Raw genomic sequence first — 15,901 nt, 5'->3', positions numbered from 1 at the left:
TTCTATGGGCAATGAGATGAGTTTGTAACACATCAAGCAGTGAACAGTGAATATCAGTAAAACAAATACAAGGCATCCAGGGAGCTGGGAACCCAAACAATATTACAGGTCTGTTTCTAGGTTGCTTTGAGATTTTTGTGTTTATAGCTTTGATTTTGACAATCAGGCTAATTGGAATGAAATTTAAAATGAATCCACTTCATAGGGATTTGTCCAAAACAATCATGAATGTAAGTAACTCAATGGATTAAAATGAACAGAAAATGCAACACTCTCCACTTGGCAGGAAGATTCCAAGGGTTGTACTGAATCCAAAGTTTTGGTTTGCAGTTCTATGGGGTAAGCAACAACAGTGGGAAAGCAAAGAGTACAAACACTGATAAAGAAAGCAGAGTAGGGAAGGATGGAAGGAAAAATTTAAGGAAATTATAGGACTGATAGTTGTGTATCTAGGACAGGAGGATTAGGATTGACAAATAATAGGAGAAGATCCCTAGAGTCAGGAGCTATGATTAAAAACCAGTCAAATAAAAAAGGTGCCTGGGAAAAGTGTTATGACTCTTTTGGATAAATCATTTTTGTTGTAATCCCATAGGCATCAATTGCTTACAGCCAGAAGAAGAATTTAGGTCTAAATTTGCCATAGCCTCACAACATGTGATAACATAGAGGCTAGTAAATTTGATCTGATATGAACACAGCCAACTTTAACATTAAGGAAAAGGGCCAAGATTCAGACCAGTTCATGCCAGTATTCCTCTTCTCTCCACAGGATTGCATGATGTTTTATGAAGAAAAAAGTAATCTTTGCTGTTTTTTCCCTATTTTCTAATCTGGTGATTTTGGCAAAAAATACTTCTTCATTAGGCTGAAAAAAACCTGTTTCATTGCCCAAAATCTTACTTTTCATACAGTAAAAACCCCTCTACCTTCATCCCACCCAAGCCCAAAAAGAGAAAGAATTTACTTTAGTGGGTAGCTAAGAATATGAGGGATCTGTTTCATCCAATGAAATCCAGGTCTTTTCCTTCTCTTTCATGGTAACCTGATTCAAAAGTGATAGTGTAGCAGTGTGATAATAATAAGCTATCGGCTATAATTACCTCAAGAGGCTGAAAGACCTTGGTACTCCCTTGAAATGAAGAGGACTGACAAGCTCTTCTCTGATACATCCTGCAACCTCACAAGAGTCCCAGGAGGACTGCATGGATGTAACTGACTAGAGTACCTGACTCAAAATCCTGCTGGGAAACAGATGCCTAAAGGTGTTCACATTTATGAATACTGCTTGACTGGACACCTTTTAAAAAGTCTACCAATCTAGGTATTTTAATGATTTTTCAAGTATTGCATTTTTAATAGAAATCATACACAAACCACAATAAATGCATATCATAAATAGCAGTTTTCCTTGAAAGTGTATGTTCTAAAAAGGCGAATAATTTAGTGATATGGCAAAAAAATCAATGACCAAATAATGACATAGAAAGATGGTACGACTGGTTAAACAGAAGTGATTCTGCAAATTTAGTGGACTACAACCCCATACTGTTGTTTTCACCACGGCAAATGGAAGCAACAGAAGTATTTGGCCTAAGTATATGACAAGATCTTCCACAATTTACTTGTAATTTTTTTTCCTTTCAGTTATAAGAATAATAAATATATGTTTATACTAAACAATTATAGGCTCCTTGCCTGCCAGGGATTTGGAGAAGGTGGCTTTTGAAGCAGATTTTCTGTTAAGTTAAAACAAAATACATATGAACAAAGCAAAAAGATCAGACTACTTAAGTGCATGCAAACATACATTACTCAGAAGTGAAATGACACAAACAAAAATCATAAAAGTAGGAACTAGATGGAAATGCTCTGTAGTGAACTGAGTTTCAGTATACTTACTGGAAAAAGATTTGGGAATTATTGCATGAAAGTCCCTAAAGCCTTCCGCCCCGTATGCAGCTGCAATAAAGAAGGCAAACAGGATGCTGGTTTGTGGTACTGCTAGCAGTAAATGTAAAAGAAGATGGCACTATTGCTATAAGATAAATACCTAGGAGAAAGACAAAACTATAATCACAGAAGCAACATAAGCAGTTTAGGATGAAGGAGGAACAGCAGAAGGACATCTGGCAGGGGAATCCTGATCTGTCTAGAACAATTTCCATTTGTGAAAACGCCCTTTTCCTCCAAAGCAGCGACAAGTTTTATCATGTTTTCTAGAAGCATAATGTGCTCTTGGGTATTCCCCTTGCTTGCACATTAATTCCTGCTGAAGTCAAGAGGAACTTTCATTAATGTGTCTCAAAAGGGTCAGTGCAGGCCCCTACAGTGCAGCTTCCTCAGAATTTATTTTTTGCCAATATGTCCTCTTTCTGTGACAGAGATCTCTTCCTTACACATCCTTGTTTCTAATCTCTGCAGTTATTAAAAGTGAAATTGCATTGTTTTCTTCTCACGCCTGCTGGTCTTATGCAATGGAAGAAGAGGGAGTTCAGTTTTACATGTATATATTTATTGTTGTGTATATTGGAATATTTTTTGTTTGCATTTCTAAGACTTGTCCTCACAATGTATTTATAAAAACCCAGTTGTACAAATATACTGCACCCTACATATTATGAGTAACCACATACAAATTACCATGCCTTTGGCACACTGATACAGGTAATGCTGGAGTTCATTGCTTGGCATAAGCAATGACAGGGATATTGGTCCAGTCAATCTTCACTAAAGCTCTCCACAGCTATGCCCTGCACCTCTGCAGCTGTACTGCTCAATGAACGTCCCGATGCAGACCAGGCTGAGTATGCAGGATGTGCATCCATTTGGCAGTGCAGCTCATGGCAGGGGCTCAGTTCAGGTGCAGAATTCACTTTGCCAGTGAGAGCTGATGGACAGTGAGGGCACCTGACTTACCCTGGGTCCTCACAGAAATTTTATAGGTCTAGTTAACAAACAAAATCTCTCCCTATTCAAACTTAGTAGTTCTTGCAAATCTGTCTGCTGTATGAGAACTAGTGAAAAGAGCCCCTCTCATGCAGGAGACACAACAGGAGAGAGAAATCACTCCAGTAGAAATGCTAAGGACTTTTGTTAAATCTGAATAATAGGGAAAGAAGGGTATATTCTTTTTTTTTTTTTTTTTCCCCTTTGGACTTATACTGGAAATAAAAACCATCAATGTTTTTTGCTTTTTTTGTGAGAGTGATTCCTGTCCCTCCGTTGCTATAGTGGAGAAATCACTTATGGAGCAACAAAAATGTGAAAAATACCTCTAAACCATATTTTTCATATGCAGTGATTAAGAATATACTCAGCATTTTTACAGTTTTCTGAAACAGTTACCCGATATCATCTTTGTAGAAATAATTTCTGTGCACATCCATGTCTATGTACACACATGTCCAGACATTAATTAGCTCTACAGTAAGTCATGGTAATAATTTCTTGTTGGCTCTTCTAACACCATTAAGAAATTACTCATTAATTAATTTACTTCTATTTGGTTGGAGGTGACCTAAAAGGCTCTGGATTTTATTCTCTTTGTACACATTATTACAGTCCAAGGAAGTTTTATACGAACCCCTTTCTACTGTGGAAGTGGTGCAGAGTGCTTTGTTGTCACTGAACAGCAGCTTTACCCCATTCCTTTTTTACCTATCCAGAGTGTGTAAAAATTACCCAAAACCAGAGCACTGGCTGGGTCCCTTATGCTCTCTGATGTTTACTGGGAATTTCACTTGGGGTTTTCTGAAGAGCATTTGGAATTAATGTTAAAGCATCTTTTCAGTAGTCTATGGCTAAAGGTGATTTAGGCAAGTCTTAAGAAAAAAATAAATTGATATGTCAAAAGGGAGAGAGGTGATGATATAATTTATCACTGAAGAGCAGCATTGCTGGCTCTGCATCAGACTTGGGCCAGGGCAGTCAGGAAAGCAGGATGGTATGAGAGAAGACAGCATCACCCTTCCTTGGAAAGAGCTGAGCAACACGGAGATGGAAGGGAGGCATTTTGCAATGAGTGAAAGAGTTGATAGTGAGCAGAAAGCAGAAACAAAACAGACCTCCTGGGAAACTGGACGTAGAGTGTGGCTTTCGAAGGACAGAGAAATAGGCAGCTGGAAAAAAGATGCATGTGAACAATTAGTAATTTGTTTTTGATCCATTGCCAATTTACCTTCTCTTTTAGCTATGGGACTCCCTCCCAGCTGTAAAATCCTTTCAGTTTTGTGAGACTTTGGCAATGGCACAGGTCTAAGCACCTGGGCCATAATTCCATTTGGAAGGGGGCATTCACCTCCCATATCATATTCTTCTCCAGTGGGATTGTTAAGCAAAAAGCATAAGACCTGGTTACCAAAGGTATTTAGAGAGTAACAGAGAAAGACAAATCACACTGAAGCTTCTGAGGCATTTAAACAATAGAGTTCCCTTACTCCCTTTGATTTTTAATGGGATTTTACCTTTCATCCCAGTAAGTACTAAACTGTATCCTTGTGGCATATACCTGCCTTTAAGAAGTTATCCTCCAGACTTTCTTTGAAAATAACCCCAATAATTTGATTTTGTTTTCATGCAATGTCTTGCTTGTACTTTGTAGCCAAGCAAATTGCTGCAAATAGTTTGGGTGCATGTAATTTTTTGTTTTCATGGCCCACTTGTTATTCCAAGACAAGTCAGAAGTATTTTGTTGATATTAGTTGATGTTTAAAGGGTAGTTTTAAAATACAAGAGTTCTCATGAAGACACCATAACTATTCAACCAACAAACATACCTGACTGATTTGAACAGTACATTATCACTGCAACGGTGAGAAAAAAAACTTTAACACCATCCACTCTAACAAATGATAGAAAATGTTGCTAAAAAGGCAGACTAAGATGGAAAAAAACCCACTTATCAGACCAAAATAGCATGCCAACATGTGTCAACAAATGCAGACAGGATCTCTTCTTATTTACATAAGTACTCAGAAAACAGAATATTGTCAGCAATCCCACCCGTTATTTCTGATAGAAGACGTAATTAACAGCTACTCTGTTTTGTTACAGCATACCAAAATTTTAGCACTTGGCTATGAACTGAAATCCTTCCCCCTTTTCCTTTTTACATCATGGTCATTTACTGCATCATCAGCTCTGTTCTCACCCCACAAGAACACTGCAGGTGGAGGATGCCATTCCCAGAAATGAAAGTTGCTTGTCCACAGAATAGTTAAGGAGTCATTATTCACCAGCCAGACTTGGCAACAAACAACAAAGACCAATTATTCAACTTAAATTATGTTTCCATTAATAGTATCTTTCCCTTATGAGCTTCTGAAGTGACAAGAAGAATTGTGTGGGTGTGAAAAATGACAACAAAAGGTCTGGGCAGAGGAACCATAATTAACTATGCAATGCCTTGAGCCCTTCTTCAGTATAATTTAGATGACACAACAGAACACAGATAGGACTGACCAAACGAACTGGTTATTTAGCTACAGAAAAAGCAGATGCACCCAACTGCTCTTAAAAATTACTTTTTTGCTTTCTCCTTTCTACATATAGCACGGCATTTCCAGTTAATCAAGTGTTTGTGGTGTCTCTGTGTGTAGAATGCTGAAAGTTAGAGGGCATTTTTTAAGGGAAACAAAAATAACAGAAGGAAGAGTAGCAGCAAGAACTTCTGGGACACACCTGCAGGTAGAGAGGCTGGTGCTGAGGGATAAGGAGATCCTCCCTGCAGGGTCCATGCTGCTTCCTTTGACTCTGAGTGCCAATCAGCCCTTGGCAGCCAATTTCTTCCCTACTCTAATTTTGGCTTTCCATCAAATGGATACTATTCCAGAAACACAGGCGTCCACAGATAAGCTATCTCCCATGGGACAACTGGTGTGAGGAGCTCCACCCATGTCATCACCCATGACTGCTACTTCTCCCTGCTGCTTTCTGGGGGAGGTGCCCACCCCATGTGCCAGCACCAGCACCCGTCGGCATGCACAGCCTGTTCTCAGTAGAAAGGAGCAGGGAACTCTGCTTCACTGCATTGCAAAGCACATCAACATGTTTTTCTAGTGGCTGCAGTGAATTCAAACCATACAGAATCAAACAAGTGAACAAAACAAAGTATGTCCTTTCCAGCTACAAAAAGTGGCTTTTGCTCCATTATGCATTCTCTCAGTAGCCCCCTGTTAGAATCTTCTAAAGGACCAGTAAAGTTTCATTGGTTAAAGACATTCAAATAATGCCCTCAAATACACACTTGAAGCTACATGCCTTTCATATACCTTTCTAAATTTGTGTTTCAGTAGGAAGTGATCTGTAACCAAACCAAGGGGCTGATCTAATGCATATTTCTTGTCTTTGTTGTGACACTTCCTGGTACATTTTGTACTGGATTCAAGTTGTTTTTTCAAAGGACAGTTAACTACCTGGCTGCTTGATGTTCATCATCTGAACTACAAGTAGAACTAAGTTTTAAAGGCAAAAGAAAGAACACTGTCAGGAAATGCTGTATTAAACCTGTTTCTCAAGTTCCACATGCATGTGTAATCCATGCTTCCTATATTGGAAATGCTCTGCCTCTTTTACTGGCTGCATGATGGAGAAGCTACGAGAACTGCTGCAGGTTTGCTGGTAACAGAATTTATTGACACTTCTCTCCTTTGAGAAGTAAGCTGGGAATGCTTTCAAACTGAGGAGAAAGATTTGCTGACAAATGATCGTAAGAACAGCACTTTTCATCCTCAAATTTTTTGTCTCTTCTGCTTTCACCAGATTTTTTAAACATGAGCATTAAAGGATGAGAGAGTAGTAAAAGGACATTTAGCAGGAAATTTTTAAAAAGCAAAGTAACCTTAAGTAACAAGGCACAACAGTGAGGTAAAACAACTACCGTACACAAAAACATTCTCAGCTCATGCAGGTTTACCTGTGAATACACATGCTTATGTGCTGAGACTGGAACCTCTGGAGCTGGATTCTCCAAAAAGACTACAAGGCACAATCATTGTGGCTTACACTCTTACCACACAGCAACAGCTATTCAAGAACAGCAGAGACTCAGATATATGATATCCTAACACTTATAAGGCATTTCCCTGCTCTAATCCTTCCAGAAAGCATGCTTTAGTGAAAGTCACAGGTGTTAATCAGACTTCAACTAATGCAACAAAATTCTAGCTGAAGGCAGTTGCATGTGGCAGCTGGGAGAACAAGAAGGGAGTATGCACCTGCAAAGACTAGTGTTTTGGAGAAGAGGAATGACTGTATTGAGATTCAACAGGCAGACCAGAAGCTCCTCAAAGATGGAAGAGACAGCCAGGCTCTTCCATGAAGCCATGCTGTCACAGCTGGAAGTTGTCCTTACCTGGAGGTTACTGTGGGCATCCCTTAACAAGGCAAAGGGCTTAAAAATTGCAGAAACACAATTAAAAAACAGACGAGGTGATCAGTTACATATAAATAATGTGACCTGTAGTTAGAGGGGGAATTTTAAGCTTGCTTGACCAAGAGCAAAGCCTGTGAAATAAGAACATGCACAGAGGGTTTTGGTCAGGTAGCAGCTGAAGGCAACAGTCACTGCCCTGAAGAACAAAACTACCACTTGGGAGCAATGAAGTGCCCTTGGTTCTGTGGTTCAGGGAAAGGCAGGGAGATGAACTATTTTGTATATTACTTCAGAGAACCTAAATTTGCCTTGCCCTGAATGCAAAGGGCATTTGCATTTTCAAAGCCCTCCTTTGCAAACCCTCCCCTTTTCATGCGCCAGCTCAGTGAGCTGCTTGCACATCCTTACTTTTGTGCCTGGAGTAGCACAGAGCTACCCTGGCTCAGGGTCAGGCCCTTGCAAGTCCATCCACATTAAAAAGTCCATGCACGTTAACAATGAATGTGCTGTGCCTTTGCTATCAGTGAACGGACCCAGGGACTTTTCCAGGGACCATTCAGATACCATGATGATGTCTTGAGCAACATTTTACACAAATGTACATAGTTGATGTCTTGAGCAACATTTTACACAAATGTACATAGTTCCACATAGCTGTCAAAGGGTCAGAAGATCTAAAATTAGACCAAGCAGCTGTGTTTAGGTTTGGGGAGGTGCCCTTGGGTGTCGTGCCAAAGCTGTGCACTGTCAATGTCCTCTTTTGAGAAGAGGTCAGAGGAAGAAATGGAGAGGAACCCAGCCATTTCAGCACTTGGGAGGGAATGCACTATGAAAATTTTATTATCTTGCCTACTCCAAAAACAAATTGCTGAGCAGAGTCTTCTGTGTCCCCCTCATCTGACACAGGGGAAAAAAACTCCAGGGATACTGAAAGTCTATTTTAGGCTAAAGCAAATCAAATGTAGTCATCACTTTATGAGTGATAAAGTCGATGTTCTCTCTCAGGACTGTGAAAAGAAGGTGATGTTGAATTACGAGACCTGCTTTATGTCTGTTAACCCTGAATGCTCAGTTATTTTTCCAGATACAATTGAAGACTCTTCTTTTTGGGTTGTAGAAATATTATGAGAAAGTTTTGCAATCTAAACTGTTGTTTACTTGATTAGTGTGTGCTCAACATTCCAGCGAAAGGAAATCCTAATCTACATCTTCTAGGGAAGAGGCAAAAATTGTTCTGAAGTGTCTTGGGGTGATTTTATGATGATACTGTATTTCCCTTTTGTCTGCTTTATGCCCAGAAAGGGGTCCCATAGCTTTAGGCTGGGTCCAGAAGAGGGGGGAGAGAAGCCAGGCGAATATTTCAGTGCAGTTTGTATTCAAGGGCTCACATACACTCCCCCTTGTTCTCCCCGCTGCAGAGCTGAGGGAGCACCTTCCTGCTTTTAGCCAACCTGTGAGCTGAGGCAAGAAATTTTCCCTTACTGGCATACCTGCATACCAAAATACTCCGGAACTTCTTCTTCTGGAACTGTTTGGCCTAGCTGTGATCCAAGAACCAGATCATCAGACCCCATGGGCCAGCAGGGAAGCTGCAGGGACACTGCATTCCAGCCTCCAACCTCAGGAGGGACTGAGACATCTACAGAGGGAACTCTAAATCCACCAGCTTTCTCCGCATTGAGGAGGTTTATTATCGAACATTACTCATCTGTTTCTTTGCCCTGCTGACACTCTACTTGTTAAATAAATAGTTTTTTGCACTTATTAAATTAATTTTGTGTCCGTGGGAGAGGGAGTGCTGAAACCTGCCCTCTTACGAGGAGACGTTCATTACAGGACGTTTCCTCCTAAACTTGTCTCAAACCGAGACACAGAAATCTCAGAGAAATTCTCTGAATATGGATCTACCTGATAGCTCCTGAGAAGAAGAATGTCAGGACAAAATCAATTATTTCCCACTGTGTATCACAGACAATGCTTTGCTACAGGGACCTGTATTCCCCCTCTGGCAATCAGTCCTCTGTTTTGAAATGCCAAGAAACCCCAAATGATGCTGGCAGACTCTTGAGCACTTAGAGATCTGTATAATTCTGAAAGTCTACAGACTCTGTTTAGTACACATTTTTAAGAAACTTCTTGTCTTTCCTCACTTCTTCACCATTTTTCAAGCTTGTTGTTTTCTTGCTTCTACCTCAGGAAAAACAAACACACCTTCCCTTTCCTGAAAAGAATCCAACCTTAACCATATTAGTGCTATGACAAGTCATCCCTGGCATTGGATGCCTCTTCTGTGAGGCATCCAACAGTTGCAAAGTTGAATACTGGTTTCTTGGGTCTTTGAGCACAGTGCTAAGAGAAAAACCTAGATTTCACTAGCTTTCTGAAAAAGCAGAAGGAGACAATATTTTAAAAAAAAGGTCTGTTTCTCAGAAAGATGTGGAGAAAAATATGTCAGAAGTTAAAACTAAAGAGTTTTATATATAAAAGATGTTACAGCAGGAAGAGTACCCTACCTGGACTTCCTAGTTCTGATCTGCAATCACACCTCAGATGTGATTCAAAACTACCAAATTTAGGAGTCCCTATTCCTGTCCTGAAGTGTGTCTCCAAAACCAGAAAGGAACTAGGCTGCAGAGTTGAAGTTTAGCAGAGTTTCTTGCTCAGGTGTCACCATGCCTCCAGAAGAGAGAGTCAATCCACTCAGGTGTAACTTCCTCAAACTCTGAACAATTCTTCAGCAATATCTAAGGCTGGTGAGCATAAAAGGTGTTTTAAAACTATTTTATGTCTCTGTTGAATGAGTAATCTGACATTTGAAACTCACTGGAAACACAGTCAAGATCACAATCTTCAGACAGTCACAATTACCATGCTTGGTATCTTGCATCAAAGTGCAACCATTTTCCTAACTTGGATAGATCAACAAAGCATCCAAGCCAACACATTGCTGGCAGAACTTCAAGGGACAAGTCTTTCAAAATAATAGGTTTTAAATTGAATAGTCTCCAACAGCATCACTTAACTAAATTGTCACAAGGAGCCCAAACCCGACTATTATGAACATCAGAAAATGATGGAACTCAGACCACAGAAATTATCCCACCAGAGTCTTTATTTTTGGATGAGGTACAGAACAGAATAATCCAATGTGGTCTAACTAGTGTTCAAACACTCACTCTTTTCAATATAAGCAACTAATGTTTTGGGGCACCCCAAATTCAGATACTAATGAAACTAGATTATCAGAAAACATATCACCCTGGAAAATGCTGATCCACTAAGAAATTAGACCACTGTCTCAAGCTCCATATCTGAATCTTGGGCATCCAGTCATCTCAGAAGTATCCTCTGTTTAGCATGCATGTGCAGGCAGGCATTTGTTACCTCCTCACAAACTCTGTTTGTTATAACCTGTAAGTTGATCAGTAGCACAATAGTTAACGAAAAGGACATATATGGGCATATTCTGATTTCATATCTCAGAGAGGGTTCAGGTATTGCCTTCCAATCTGCAGCAGATGGAGACTATGAAATCCTTGGTCCACTGTAGCACCCCAGGCTGAAAGCAACAGTGTAGCAGTGGAGAGCAATTTCGAAGTGTCAAAATTATCTGGGAGCTTAAATCTCTTTAAGTGATACTCAGATTTTTAAGGCAACCTGAGCTTCCTATGGTGGGGGACTGAGGGGAGTGGAGAAACAGTAAACCCACACTAAGAATGCTGTGGAACTTGAGTCCAATTGCAGCCATAGCTCAGAAGCTATTACAGCTTCCCCCTTGTCCCCTTGGCTTAACATGAAACCTTTACCTTCTGTTCCTCTAACTCCTTCCACAAAGGGCAGTCTTAACGTATTACCCATTTCCTCTCTAGCCACAGTTGTTTATCTCCCTAGCATCTGTCATGGCCTGGAAGTTTGGATCAACTCCTACACCAGTTGCTATGATGGAATTTTAAATCACTTAAGTTGGAAGGTTTCTAGGAGACCACAGATATTAAAAAGGAGAAGAGAAGAGAAGAGAAGAGAAGAGAAGAGAAGAGAAGAGAAGAGAAGAGAAGAGAAGAGAAGAGAAGAGAAGAGAAGAGAAGAGAAGAGAAGAGAAGAGAAGAGAAGAGAAGAGAAGAGAAGAGAAGAGAAGAGAAGAGAAGAGAAGAGAAGAGAAGAGAAGAGAAGAGAAGAGAAAGAAGAGCACCTCTAGTTAATGGGTGCCCTAGGAAGCAGCTGGAGCAAAGTCCTTGGGAGTGAGTTTTTCCAGGGGCCTAATATCTCAAGAGAGCTACAGCATCTCATTTTCAACCATGTTGTCTTCCAAAGGTTTACTTCACATACAGACATGGGCCCTAAAAATAGTTTTTCTTTTGAGGTTCTATTGTTTATTTGTTTGTTGATTGTTTTGAAAGGACAATTTTATGAACTGTGCACAACACAGGTCTAGATCTCTGCTCAGCTTTCACATCTCTTCAGGAAAGTTCAAAACCACATCATGGCTATGTCTCCTCTGTTGCAGCAGTATTATAGGAGGCCCCTGCAATGGTACTGCCTGCGTCTCTCCTTTGTATTCAAGGACACAGTGATGGTTCAGTTTAGGATTATCTTTAACTATGTGGAAAGCCATTATCTCAAGTTATCAAGCTGGAAACTTTCTGACTTTTTGTCATTTCTCTTCTGTATTTATAAATCTCTCTCTTCCTGCACTCAGCTACCCGCTCCAGCCTCTCCACTCTGATCTGTTTCTTTGTATTCCTGGAGGTGAAACAAAAGAGCTGAAGTTGTGACACTGCAGTTTCTGTATCACATTTTAACATTTCCACATCCTCCTCACTCTGTTATAAAAGTACTCTAAGAGGAAGAAGGGCAACTAATGAAATATAGGAAAGCAGGAAAAGAGGAAGCAGCCAAGAGACAGCAGCCCAACTGAAATGCTAAGAATTATGGAGAAGTGACAGAAAGGGAAGCATAAACCAGGAATTATACTTAGTGGCTTAGCAGAAAAAAAAAATTAAAACTAACAAAAAATGGAGAGATTTAGCCCTTTTTGCCTCTCCAGTTATCTTACAGATTACTATTCTTCTCTTTCATCCGCTTGACATTTATTTCCTTCCCCACCTACTTTAGGACAGGCCAAACTGTGCTGCTCTGTGTGCAGCTGGACTCCTCCAAACCTGAACTAATCCAGCCCAATCCTTATCTTCATACCTTATCTTCAAAGGTACAATTATGCAATGGTCTTTCTTGCTGAAGGCAGCTGTGGGGGACAGAGTGATGGAAGAGTACAGAAGGAAATTGGCTAAAGCAGAGTAGGGATTGCCTAACTGGGCAATCCTGCCTGGCTGGCAGCAGATGGAGCAGACAACTTAGGAAGTCCTTCCACTGAGATCATGTGTCCCACTTGTTCAAAATGAAACTTGGCTGGAGCAGAGACTGTTTGAAATTCACATGAAGAATTGTCTCTTCTTCATTTCCAGGCAAAATAGATACAAAACAGAACATGGACTGCTTTAAGAACAGAGTGAGAATGCCACCTTTTACAGTCTTCCATTTCTTGGGGACTTTTCAGCAAGGATTTTTCCGATAAAAAGCTGAGTAGAAAGTAAAAACATGAGAAATGACCCCCTATAAATACCACAACACTAACAGTTATGCATCCTTTTTGAGTCAAGCTCCAGTTTTTGTCTTATCTGGTGGCTAGATGAATTTTGTAGTTTCTCAGGAAGCCAGTGGTGAAATCCTGCATGTAAATGAAGACAGGAGTGTTACACAAAGGTGTACTGTGGTATATTTATTTGTTCATCACTGCATGAAAGCTATTTTGATGGAAGAACTATCAAAACCATTTGTGGCTATTCCCCACAAAAGAGGCTGTCAGGAGGTGATAAGAAAGGGCTTTAGTAAGGCCTCACTTTCTTTGAAATACTCTTCCACAGAGAATATCAGCAGGTTCAGCTCTTCTCCCTACCATTTATCTGTAAATTAGGAAATATCCTGTGGGCCACTTGAGCAGTATTTAGTTCTTCATCTGAAGTTAATGTAATCTGGGACATGTGGGTCTTCCTACCTGAATGGGAAGGAGTTAGCAGTATCCTTCAGTGAACGGCAACAGTCCATGAGATGGAATCACTGTTGGAGACCTGCACTGCATGTCCCATCCTGCAGCTCTGACTGCTCTCCCAGTTCCTTACAGGTACAGCACCAGTACCTCTAGTTTACAAGGGCAGAGTTTATACAGTACATTATTCTTGTAGGGCTGGCAGTGACCAAGCTGTGCAATACCCAGTATATTTATGTGAGAGGAACATAAATGAATGTGAAGGCTTTGCCTAGCTTGTCATATCCTACCTACTACAGAGATGGGCTTCTGTTTATTTCAGATTTGAGGGGCATGACCTGCCTTCTTCTGGCGTTACTAGTCCTGGTCTGACTTCACCTCAGTGGAGCCCCTCTTGATGTAGCTCAGCATTTCCAAGGATAAAATTCAGTCATGCAGCTGTTCAAGAAAGAATGTTTTGTTAAATCAAATGAGCATGGTAAGAGAGAACTTAGATATGGATGTTCTCCACAGGAAATGGATGTAATTTTTCTATATGACTTTGGATGAGAAATGTAAAGCAAAAGAGGCAGAAATAGAATCATTTTTCTGCCAATCCAGTCATAATGTTACTTACTGTTAAACCAGAACAGTTGGAAACAGCTAAGCATTGGGCTCCACTGCAACCCTAGCCATAAGGAAAGGCACAAGTAGTTTGGTTAAGGAACAATACCACAAGGGGATTTTTATGCTGATGTAAACTTGGAAAAAAGAGAACATTAAATAGCAATAGAAATAGGTAATACTTGATCCAGAACTATTCTTAATTTCTCAGCAATTATTAATAGTACTTTTCCTCTAATATTCTCATTCTCACACTCAGTGTCCTACTGCTTCAGCCTATGGAGAATTTGATAAAAAACAACATTTTACAGCCTGAAAGGGGGGCAGAGCACTGGATGCAGACTGAGGAAATCTAGGTTTAATTCCTAGCTTAGCCACAGACTTCCTGTGTGGCCATGGGAAAGGGTTTTAATCCATCATGTGCCCTTACTTCCCTATCTGCACATTTTTCAATTATTTTAAAATAGGGATAAGACTTTTTTTTTTTTTTTTTTAATGGGGAATTCAAAAGCCATTTTGCTGCTTAGAGTGATTCTTATATTCAGGTACATGCCTCTCAAGTGTCCTAACACATAAAGCTGAAATCTGGCCATGCACTGGTCACCCTCCTTATGCGTTCCACAGAAGAAGACTAGGGACCATGGAGGAGGCAGAAGTTGTGCCAAAATATTGCGTCACTTAGGTATTTGTGCAAATGCTACCCATAATCTGTGATGTGTCCTACATCACTGAGAATTACACAAAGGTAGAATTATTGTCCAGTCTAATAAAACCTTGGTTACACCCATAAAATACTGGATATCAAATGCTTGGAGCCCTCAGCCAGCTCTCCCTTATCCAGGATTGTTCAAGGTCAAAAAGTAAACTTTTTCTTCCTCAGACTGATACAGAAGCAGGAAAGAAATTTTATTTTTCCTCAGCTGACCTTTTCCCATGCTATCACTCTGTTCCAAGAGAGATGTAAAAGTCCCAAAGGCAACTACCTCAAGAGAAGAAGCATAAGCTGTTTAATAGTCAAAGCAGTTTTTAATTATTCTCTACACTGAAGCCAGCATGGCAAAAGTAATCAGTGATCTGAGAAAGGAGAGAAGAGAGGGGCCCAGCCTGTACCTCTGGTGTGGGAAATGACCTAAAACTGAAAACTGTGTCATGCTTCTCATACACATTCAGTTATGAGGTGTGAAATCTCACTCCAAAACCAAATTGCTAGAATATAAATATATATTTTAAATGCAAAAGATCTTCAGAAACATCTCAGTGTAAAGAAAAGCCTGGACAAGATTATGGATCTGATACCCTGAAATTTGGGCTTATGTCCCAACTTTATCTTCAGCTTCCCAGCCTCCTGAGACCAGCCTCACTCACTTCTGTCAAACCAACACCAGGCTGGAATTTCACTCACTGCAGTGGTACGTGCCAGGATTTCTGCCTTTCCAAATCAGGCACAGAGCTCAGAATCAGCTCTCCTTTTTTTCCAAAAGTTAAGTGATACAGTAGATTGCTCCTCTGTACTAAAATCTAGACTAATTAGGAGTCAGGAAACTAATTACTTCCGGATTACCCAAGTGATCTAACAATTAGTTGACAATATTTATTTTATTCCCTCATGTACGATCACCAAATCCTTAATTTATTTACTTTTACCTGCTTTATATTTTTCAATCTTACTTTTCAAGCTAAACAGATGTGGTTTGAAACAAAGTTGAGTACTTTGAACCAAACCAATCCCACTGCACCCTGGAAGAACTCACAAGACTGTTTTGCTGCATCTGCTAGAAAAACAAATTTGCCCTCTGGTCTCTAGAATACTGTATATGGTTTAGATTCCACAGAAAAATTGATTACATTTCATTCTGCTCTACCTTACACTTACCTTGGCT

General features: G+C 40.1%; 1 protein-coding gene across 9 annotated transcripts in view; it reads right to left on the bottom strand.

Moving 5' to 3' along the window:
* Window positions 1-15,901, bottom strand: part of IKZF1 (IKAROS family zinc finger 1) — a 67,267-nt gene that overhangs the window by 18,964 nt on the left and 32,402 nt on the right. Inside the window, exon 4 of one of the 9 annotated variants that reach the window (XM_069004104.1) lies at window positions 1,903-1,962. The exons of the other annotated variants lie outside the window; for them this stretch is intronic. Coding sequence (XP_068860205.1) covers window positions 1,903-1,962 — 60 coding nt within the window. The remainder of the gene's footprint in view (window positions 1-1,902; window positions 1,963-15,901) is intronic. 9 annotated transcript variants of the gene reach the window in all.

The sequence above is a fragment of the Aphelocoma coerulescens genome, chromosome 2 (assembly GCF_041296385.1).
Source record: "Aphelocoma coerulescens isolate FSJ_1873_10779 chromosome 2, UR_Acoe_1.0, whole genome shotgun sequence".
In the NCBI taxonomy this organism is placed as follows: Eukaryota; Metazoa; Chordata; class Aves; order Passeriformes; family Corvidae; genus Aphelocoma; species Aphelocoma coerulescens.
Note: the sequence above shows the minus strand (reverse complement) of the source record. Positions and strands in the feature narration are given on the sequence as shown.